Source organism: Callionymus lyra, chromosome 16, assembly GCF_982586985.1.
Source record: "Callionymus lyra chromosome 16, fCalLyr1.hap1.1, whole genome shotgun sequence".
NCBI lineage: Eukaryota > Metazoa > Chordata > Actinopteri > Syngnathiformes > Callionymidae > Callionymus > Callionymus lyra.
Genome location: NC_141833.1, coordinates 8,701,616 through 8,712,492, shown reverse-complemented (window position 1 = coordinate 8,712,492; position 10,877 = coordinate 8,701,616). Strand labels below are relative to the sequence as shown.

General features: G+C 35.5%; 1 protein-coding gene across 1 annotated transcript; it reads right to left on the bottom strand.

Annotated features, from left to right (window-relative positions):
* Positions 1-1,569: 1,569 nt before the first annotated feature.
* On the bottom strand, positions 1,570-10,035 carry LOC148063509 (ceramide synthase 2-like). The gene is made up of 11 exons (XM_087810718.1): positions 9,979-10,035; positions 8,291-8,461; positions 7,981-8,098; positions 7,104-7,222; positions 6,958-7,015; positions 6,834-6,884; positions 6,323-6,415; positions 6,048-6,176; positions 3,349-3,458; positions 3,120-3,273; positions 1,570-2,453 (listed from the first exon to the last, which is right to left on the bottom strand). Exons 2-11 carry the CDS (start codon positions 8,455-8,457, stop codon positions 2,250-2,252), a joined length of 1,203 nt encoding a protein of 400 aa, XP_087666844.1. The 5' UTR covers positions 8,458-8,461; positions 9,979-10,035; the 3' UTR covers positions 1,570-2,249.
* Between the last annotated feature and the right edge of the window lie 842 nt (positions 10,036-10,877).

Sequence of the window (10,877 nt, the reverse complement as noted above, 5' to 3'; positions counted from 1 at the left end):
TGGAGTCCAAGACAGAGTTGCAAACATCATGTTGTGCAGCTGTGAGTCTGCAACACTTACCTAATCTTGTCATGGTCAAGTTGATCTGATACGGCTCTGCATTGGCAAGCACCTGGAACATTCTCACACCACATACCACAGGGGTCAAACCCGGTTCCGGAAAAGTGCAGAGACGGTTCAGGTTTTTGTTCCAACCAGTCAAACAAAAGTTAACCAATCAGGCGTCGACTTAAACCATCAGCACCTGACGCTCAACTGATGATTGTCTTCACTCACCTGGTCGGTCGATGACTGGAGGGTCTGGAGATGCAGAGGATTCTCAGCGAGCGTTTGGATCAAGCTGCTCCTGAGACGCAGGTCCAGACGCGAGGTGGACTCTGAAGTTTGGAGGGATGGACGGAGGAGATGAAGACGGGTCAAGAAGACCCTCTGACCTTTCTGGAGCCTACCTTCCTCCAGATGCTTCAGGAGGGATTCTTACTCACACAAGGTGACATTTTCATTGTTTATTTATGAAAGTTCCCTCAGTTTCTCTGATTATACGTGTTTTTGTTATAAACATGAACATAATAATGTATGTTTTATGTGTTTCCTTATTTTCCTGGTGTTTGTGTGATTCATCAGTCAATCGTTCACCTTAACAGTTTACTAAACCTTTAGTTTAATTTGATTTATTATTGTTAATGTAAGTTCCTTTTTCTCATTTTTAATTGTACAATGTGGATTTTTATCATATACTTTTTAATGTTTGTTTTGTTTGGACAAATCATACCTTTTATTTTATTTAAACTTGCTCAGGTTGTTTGTTTTTACTGGACCTTCAGTAGAAAAATATCTTCAGTCCTGCTTTCAAGAATGAAAAATGATTAATTAAAAATGATCATTAATTCATGTCACTTGAATGTCAACATATTGTTTCAGTTGCAAAAGGAAACGATCTCAAATGTAATCGGATAATTTCCAAAATTGTTCTACAAATGTGACGTAAAAAACACCACCTTAGAGAACACAAAGGGTTTCTGTGGACCGTAGATGCAAATTTAACAACTAATGAAACGTTAGAGTAAATATTACATAAACCATCACAATAAAACATTATTGTAAAGAACATTTTAACATGTCTTTCTTCTGATAATACCAGATTCGTTTTTTTTGGTTGATCAAATCTACTGTAACTTAAAAAAAAATATTCTCTGTCTTCAAAATTCGTATAAATAAAGTTAGATCTGTAAACGACTATACATGATCTAGTGTTCAGTTATACGCCAGCAGAGGGCGTAATTTCACTTGAATAGACGAACTTCAGATCAGGAGAACAGTCTTACTATGAGGTGAAAACGTACAAAAAATTACAATTAATAATACAAAATAATAATTAAAAATATTGAAGAAGCCCGAGGGGGTGATATATATATTTTTAAGGATATTAGGGAAAGAAAGATGACTAAGACATGATGACGTTATAAAGAAATATTCAAAATGTTTTTATTTCCTTTTTTGTACATTTCATAAATGTAATAGAGATAAACTCTGTAAATATTGTACACAACTGTATTTGAAAATACTTTTTCATTTTTATATAAATTGTCTTAAGAGAAAAAAATGGCATGGCAAAAAGATTATGAATCACAAAATACATTTGTTTAGCTATCAAGCATATTTTTCTGGGATCTTTAGTGACAGAATCACAAAAAGCAAATTAAACATTTAAACTAATTTACACATTTACAACAAGACTGGTATTTTATTTATTTAAGTTTTCGAGCTGGTGTGGTAGAACTGAGCAGCATGGATGATTTTGAGTGACACTCTACAACTCATTTTCCAACTTGATTTTCTTTAGCTCACTACTTCTCAGTGAACTCATCTCAGCAGCTGTGTGTACATAGAGAATGTTTCATGGATACAACTGCTACGGAAACGCCTTTTTTTGCTGATGATGTTAGTATCGTAACGATGGATAATCCTGTCGGTGGCGACAGTATCAAATAAACATTGAGAAAAAAAAGTTTATTATTGTTGCGGTTTTTCTACACTTTCATCTTCAGTGACAACTTTCTTACATGAGTTAGTCGCAAAGATTGTTTGAAACACAACAATGATTTTCCCTGAACATTAAAACTAATAAAATATATATATATATTGTAAACGTGACCCTTTCATCACGTCTTTAATGACATGATCTGTTTAAGTCGCTGTGTTTCCTCTTCTGTCCCAACAGTCCTTGATAAACATCCACGTGTCAAAGTTCACTGAGCCTTTCGCATCCTCTCGGCGATGTTGGCTCTGTGGTTGGTCAGGTTGTTGAGGACGCAGTTGTTGCTCAGCATGGACAGTTTGTTGTTCATGGCGTCTTTGTTGCTCTTCCAGCCGCGATCGCCGTCGTCCTCCATGTTTTCTTCCCTCGGCTCGTCCGGCTCGCTCTCCTCGTCGCTCCGCTCGTCTTTCTCCATCTGACGGAAGGATTTGAACCTCAATGTGACTTCAAACGACACCAAATGCTAAATAAAAATATAAATAAAAGCCTCTCTGAACCCATAACAGTACAGCTGTGAGACAATATTGATACACCGATTGAATCGCCTTTTTATTTTCACGATTCTCTATCAAATTCTATTTTAACCATAGTTATTTTATGCTTTAAAAATAAATAAAATGAATGTATTTACAATTAACATGGAATTATTTCATAAATTTGGTGTTGCTATTAAACATCCGGCCACTAGATGACAGCAGTCATTCTGTCCTCCGCAGCTAAACAACAATAAACTCCCCAAGGCCTGCGTTAACTGAGGACGAGAGGATACAGTCGACTCCAGCAGCTTTTAAAGCTTGTGTTTGGACATATTTTGGTTTCAAAACAAATGAAAGCAGTTACGACTTTGTCAGAGTCATTTGGTCTGTGAATTTTGCAACACCAGAGTCAAGTACTCGACAATACTACAAATATATCTTTGTTCCTGCAGTATTACAATATATCGTATCGTTGTCTCTGTATCGTCAGATTCTTGTCAATACACACCCTAATAAGTCGATAATTCAATGATATTAAGGAGCTATGTTTTCCAGATTGTCCCTCCTTTTTTGTGTATATTTCGGTCAAAGTGTTAACGTCTCACCTCTCCTTTCAGGAACTTGGACACCATGCGCAGGATCAAGCTGGCCCAGAACACGTGCAGCGCTTGCAGGACCATCAGCAGAACGTTGAAGAAGTAGAACCCGAAGAAAGGCCGAAAGGTCTCCATGGACAGCACCAGGGTGGTGTGGAGGATCCTGCCGACAAACACGGGTCAGTAAACTCCCCGGGTCAAAAAAACGGGTGTGCCGGGTTCAAGAAGGACGACCCACTTGCAGGGGAAGATCACCAGGCGGGTCACCAGGAACACTGCGGCAAACACTACAAACACGGCGTCGCACATTTTCCTCCAGCCGGTGCCGTAGTTGAGCATCTTCGCTGACTAGAGAAAACATCATTTGCACCAGTTTGTTTAGAGAAATTCACTTTCAATTCAGTCACGATCATGTTTGACTGAGAATGTAACAGAACCATCTAGTGTTGAGTTGAGTAATACAGTAGCCACAGATTATAACCGTTGCCACTAGAGGGCAGTGTTCAGCTGACTGTCGATGTGTATTATATATATTTGATCCAAATCATGTTGGTCGAAATGAGGCAAACGATATCAACTAATTTAATGTGGCCCACAAGAGCTTTAAACATGTATTTATCAGTGTTTAAAGACTAGATCGCCTTTAGAATATCTTAAACAGGGTTTTTTAGAAGGCCATTAAGAACATCAATAATTTATCTTGGAAAAAATGCTGACAAAAGAACATTTTTTTTAAAGTGAGTTGAGGTTTTTGCTTCAAGACAAATTGTTTCTTAAGGTGGAAGAGAATCATTTTCATGGTCAGCATCAGACAGTTGTTTACGTACATGTGTAATGATTTATTTATTAATCCACTTAACGTCATACAACAACCAGAACAAACTTGTGATTCAATTTTTTATATTTGAATCTGATGTGAAAGTACTTTTGAAACAAATTGTTTTCCATGATTTATGTAACTTGGGTCGCGAGGGTCTGAAGCTAATACTGGCTACTTTGAAAATAAGTCAATAAATGTGTCCAATATATCATATACATGTTGATGCTATCATTCTATGGTGTAAATATGCTGCATATAAATATGTTTTGGTCTTGGTAACTAAACAATCACAAGAGAATATTAATTATTAACTAGTACATCAGGGAGTCGAGCAGGTGAGGCTTGTGTGTAATGGTTGTTTGTGTATTTTTTATTTAAAAAAAAAAGTGTTTCAGTCGGTTATAAACATTAAAAATGACGACAGTGTTTGAGAGTAAGTTGTGATCACTGAAGATGAATAATTCAGTGGCTCAATATTACCCTTGGATCCAGTGCTCGTGGGGAGAAGTTTATATATAGATGATAGAACTTTATTGATCCCTCAGGAGGTCTCCTTCAGGAAATTGTTAACGTGTAGTATGTGTAGTACTTCAGACGCCCCACGTTTGTGAGAATGTTTATTTCATGTATTTTAAATATAACGCATACATTTTGAAAAACAGCATTTTTTTTTCATTGTATTTTCTTTGGAACTTTGAGACATTATAACTATAAACTACAAATGGTTCCTTTTGTTTAGCAATTACAAATATGAGAAAATAATTTTATTTTAGGCTTTGACTTATTCAAAATATTATTACTGAAAAATAATCTTTTGCGTCAGTTTTACTTGCCTTTGTCTACTTGTTTGTCCGTGTGCAGACTTCAAGCAAATCTATTTACATTTAAGCAAATTTCCAAAGATTCACCATCAGCGACTCTATAGTTGATCTCCCAGCATTCAACCGTCAACCACTGGATCTGAATCTAAGGTTTATGAAACTCTTGAGTGCTTTTTCAGATTTATTCTTCATCCTGGGATTTAAATCAAATGTAACTGTGGATAATAAACAAAGAACATTATTGGGAATGATGAGAAAAAGCAATATATCGGTTGTTTTTAAATATGTTTAAATAATAAAATGCATTTTTTTTAAACAAAAATATTTGTATTTTAGATGTGATTAAAAATTACATTAAGATACAAATTAACGCATTTATTTTACTTTTACATCATATATTTAATTTTGAAAAATGACAGTAGGTTTAAGACAAAGTAGAATGTTATGGAATAGCAGTAGTGCCATTATTAGCTGATGTTTAAGTTAGTTAATATTAGTGTTTGGAAATGGAGACATTCAGGGAAAATAAGTCAAAATATAACAAAATCAGCAAATGGACCATTCTGTAAAATAGTAATTTTCCTTCTTATAAATACGGGATATAAGGTGGATACATGCATGACCTTATCCATACACACATTTATGTGTGCATTTATTTACCAATAGAGTGTATTTATAACCGTTTAAATGTATTTCAATATACATTTTTACTTATTTTCCCTTAAATGTCTCTATTTCCAAACACTGTATTATTAACTAATTATGACACTCCTGGTATTCCATAGAATGTAGTGTATTTTCCACAATATTTGTTTTACTTTCATTTAAAAGGTGCAGGATGTTTGCTTGAGGAAAACAGGGAGGAAAATGAGTGGAAATAATATTTGTTTTAGCTTGTGTAATGTATCACTTTATATTTTACAAGTAAACCATTACAATTATGTATATAAATAGCTTGGTATGAAATAAAGTTAGATCAACTCAAATAGTTTAAAAAAAACCCTACTTAAGTAAGTAATTTGTACTTATATAGCGCTTTTCTAGACCAGGGTCACAAAGTACTGATGAGTTAAGAATATAAATGTTAATAAAAAACACATATTTAAGAAAACAAAGATATTTGAAAAGACCAAAGTACTGAGGGATCATTTGTGTTGTATTTTTTATAAATCCTGTAGTTGTTTCTACGTTGACATGGAGCTCAGTGGAGCCAGGAAGTGAGTATTCCCTACTGAGCTAATATTTGGTGATGTCAGCAGTTCTGACGCCTGAACTTGTCATCGTGGAGTGTTTTACCTCCAGAAGAATGTCTGACACGTCGTGAAGAAGCATCACCAACGTTCCCACACGGATGTAGTTGGCGCAGTAGGAGAAACTCAGCAGGAACATGGTGGCCAGATGGTGAATCACTTGTTCCCTAAAGTCCTGAGAGTTAAGAGTCAGAAATGATCAGTATATGTGTTAATAGTTTGGCTACTTGAGTACCTACTACTGTACTTTACATTTACTTTAACTTCTCTTAAAAGTGCTTTAAGAACAGTGGAAACCAGGATTTAACCAGAGGTTCTCACCTTCCTCTTGACGTCTACAGAGATCCGCAGAAGCAAAGATCCGTAGAAGCCCATCTCCAGCATGTAGTACCAGTAATGAGCTCGTTCCATTGGCTGGTGGGAAAGAAAACGTGTCAATAATCAACTAAAACAGAGAAAATTGGAGAAAAAAAATTAAGCTATTTCACTCATTGTTGTTTGTATTTGAACATATTAAAATATTTACATATATGAAGCAAAAATCAATAGTGTATACATAGATTTTTCTCAATTCATTTTCACAAATAAAATGATTTACTTTAAATTTTCTTATAATTAATATTTATATTTCATACAGTAACTATAGAATCTGGTCTGAGCTTATGAAACATTATGGGATGAATATTTTATATTTTATTATTGAATTGTTATTCCAGAATATTGATTCATAATAATTAAGTTGGGTTTGATCACCAGTATTAATATCAGGAAATAAACTTTAAATGTTTTTTATTCTCGACAGTTTCATCAGTATTTACTTCATTCATTTCACCTGAACTGGATACTGTCTCCAGCATTCCCTTAGGTCCCAGAACCAGGGTGCCTGAGGAAAAAAAACAAAAATGTTATAATAAAGGAAAAAAGTCACTGATGGTGTATTTAAAAGAAAAACTTGCATCGATCAAACACAGAAGTCCACCGAAGAAGGACGTGAAGTAGAAGACAAACCTCCACCTGGAAAGATGAGATTGAAAAAGGTCAAACACTAACATGTGCTTTACAAGTATTTTTAATGTATTTCTTTAGATGATGATCGACCTACGCAGCTTCGTTGAACTTCTTCGTCTGCGTGGGTCGGTCCTGGGACCTCCGCAGGTGAAACCAGGTCTCGATCTGTCGCTGAGTTTTTCCACTGACATCTATTAAACTGGCAATTTGATTCTAGAACAACAACAACAAAAGTTGAAATTTAAAGACAAATATTACACAAATGTTTAAAAAATAATGTTAATATAATTATTTTACCATTTTAAATTGAGTACATTTAATTCAATCATTTCATTAAACTAATGTAAGGGATTGAACATAATATTCTTAAAAAATAATATTCTAATAAAATTCTTTTTGAAATCGCATTTAAAAAACTAAAAAACAACCCCAAAATAATGTCAAATTTTGTTTGCCTTAGTGACGCTTTACGTTCTGGCCTCTATTTTTTAAATTAATTTATTGAATTTTATTAATTAATTGAATTAGTGCCATATAAACAAGAGTCATTTAAATCTTCTTAATCTGAGGTTCAACAGTTCCATTACAATGTTAGCCACATATATTTATTTATACCTACAAACTGGTTCAAACGTAAAAAACATTTTTAACATCTTTTATAGGTCATTCAAAATACCCAGTTTACAAAATGTGTTTTAACCTAAATTATCTTTAAGCTTTTTGTTAGTGCTGTAGGGAGTATCTGTGGTTCGAATCAGGACTTTTGTGCTCGATAAAAGGTTTTTGTCCCCGGAGCATCCATCAGCAGCCATTGTGTTTAATTGGTTAAATCCTTTGATTTGCTCGGTGCATGAAAAGCTCTCGATCAACAAGGTTTGATTGATTCGAGCGACAATCAAAGCAAACCTCAATGTTAGTCTGAAACTCCCTGGAATCCAAACAAGCTTCACGAGGATCTTCTGGCTGATCACCTGCGAGGGCTGTCGGCTCTGCAGACTGTAAAACGACTCCAGCTTCGGGGAGGGGGCCGCGGCTCTCACAGGTCTATTCTTCACCCCCAAACATCTGCCCATGGGTGGGGCGCAGTACCTGTGGGTCACAGGGGAACAAAAGGCCAGTGTGTTTGTGCTGGTGATGGCTGGAGGGCCTCGTTTTACAGGCTGAGTGTTAACCCTTGCAGTCAGAGGGCGAGGAAGAAACAGACATTTTGATTTGTATTTACAAATCAAATTATTATTATTATTATCTTTTCATTTATATTAACAGCCTCTGAGTAAATACCTCTCAAATGTAAACCTCAGGAGCAGGAAGCCCAGGGCGAGCGGCACACTCATCAGAAGGTCCAGGGGGTTTGGTCTGCTGGAGTCTGGAAGTTTGTCCATGTCTTCCCATGTGACCCCGGGAGGAAGCCAGTACTCTTGTTTCCAGAGGTCGGGCAGCAGATCCATTTTCCTGTGGGAGGCATTGGATTATTAGGAGACTTGGTGGAATAAAAAGTCATGAATAATAATGAAGTGGAAATAATAGGGTTGAGTCTATTGGCACGGAAGTTGAGATACGATGTGTATCATGATACAATAGTGTTGCAATGTTATGGTAAATTGCTGCTTTGTTAATATAAAAAATATATATAGTTTTGTCGAGTACTTGACTCTGGTGTTGCTGAATCTACAGACCAAATTAATCTTGTCCAAGTCGAAACTGCTTTCTTTTGTTTTGAAACCGAAATATGTCCAAACATCAGCTGCTGGAGTCGACAGTATCCTCTCGTCCTCAGTCATCGAGAACTCACAGGAATTTAACGTTACAGAGGAAGTTATGACTGCTGCCATCTAGTGGCCTGGATGTTTAATGGCACCAGAGAAATGAACAAACACGGTGAATATTTGCATGTTAATTGTAAATACAAAAAAAATAAATTAAATTAAACCGTTGCATATATTATGTTTTTTTTATGTTAATTATCGATGCAATATTTTGGAAAAACGTCACAATATATCAGTGTAATGATATTTTCAAACGACCCTAGAACATAAACTGTTTCCATTAAAAAAAAACAAAAAAAAAAACAGCCTTTTAGATTGAAAAATGAACATTATTTTTGCTATTGAAAGTGGTTTCATAATAAATAACACACATGTTCCATTCAAAGAACCATTAGAGTCTTTGTCAACTGTAGCAACAATGAGCCCTAAAAGTCACCTTTAGACTCATCAGACAAAACAACGGTTATAAAAGTAAAAACATAAAGTGACGGAAGGATGACACTTTAACTGGCCGTCCTTCAACATGTGTTGTGAAGCGTAGGTTAACATTTGTCGACATCCTGCTCCACAGACACATCCTCCAGGTACGGTGTCGGGTCACACATCTGCACACACCAAACCGGCTCCATGTTTGTAGTGCAGAGGAAGACCAAGGCCATTGTCTTCCAGGAAACAAGAAACCACTTGAACATCTTTCAGATAAAGAACCTCAGGCTTCAGTGAATTATCTGTGACCACCATCATTATTGGTGTGGAATGAAGATCTGAACAAAGATTGTGTTCATGGGTGAATGTTTGGACTTGGATCTTGTTTCAGGAGGATTTACTTGTGTGTTTCTTAAAGTATCTTCAAATGATGAATCAAAGCTGTGTATCAAAGTATAGTTTAGACAGTAGTTGTGAACAGTACACACAACTAACTAACTTCATAAGTTATAAAGTTAGGAGCTTTGCTTTATTTTTGGTGTAAAATAATAATTGAATAAGTTATAAATCATTATTAAATTACTCATCTGACTTTACTTCATCGCAAAACTATTTTTAAATTACATTTAAAAGCATCTACCATCACGAAAAACAAACGTCAACAGGAAGAAATTAAGCGTAAACATAAGTGAATGAACACAGTTGCATATTAAAAACACATTTCAAACCAGTTGGATCTCTTTAAACGATCAGTTTAAGTGCAAAACAAACACCGACCTGTTATTTAAAAGCTGGTTGTGACAAGTGTTCTCCAGTGAAGATGCTTCTCTTCGCAGCGCTGACGACGACTGACTTCACGCGTTCTTCAAGTCAAGTTAGAGTGGCGAGGCGGAAGTCAGCTCCGCGGCCTTCACATTAAATCCGGAAGTGCGCTTGTAATCGCTTAAATGAAGTAGTTTTGTAGGCATTTTTAAGTTTATCGAGACGCTAAGCTTCAAAATCAACACGGTCCCATTATTCACATAATCATTTCTATCATTAGTAAGATTTGATTTCACAACACTATCTTATATTAATGCTCCTGATGATGTGTTACTGCATGTTGACGTCGTTTGAATGTATCTAATTACTTTTAACTTGACTAAAATTAATTGTAATTTAAACAAACTTTGTTAGCTTTATGAAAACCAGGTTAAAAAAACAAATATGCGAGAAATGCGTTTATCTTTTTTGTTTAAACAAATGTGACACTTTTGACTTCTTTTTTTTTTTTATATAAAGATAATCATGAACCATTTTTCTCCATATATTTTTCTACCTCCTCTCATCATCTCTCTCAACCCTTTATAACTCTCCCATCCCTCAAGCTATTCTTTGCGTGAGCAGCTGATGGTATTGTCTTGGTGAGATAAGAAGTCTGACTGATGATAATCTTTATTGTGATGCAGACAAAGAGCTTTTGTTATTTGCTTTTACAGCAGCGTGTGTTATTTGTTTGTGTAATGGCTGCAGCGTCAAGTTTGTGTGCTTAACATAAATATTGTATTCAAGTGAGTCTCTGTGTGTTATTGGTTTAGAGAGTTTGAAAATGTGCTTTGCATATTCAAAAGGTGATTTGTTTGCACCTGGGTTTACTTACTGCCCCATGTACTGTATTTGAGAATTACATCTTGTAT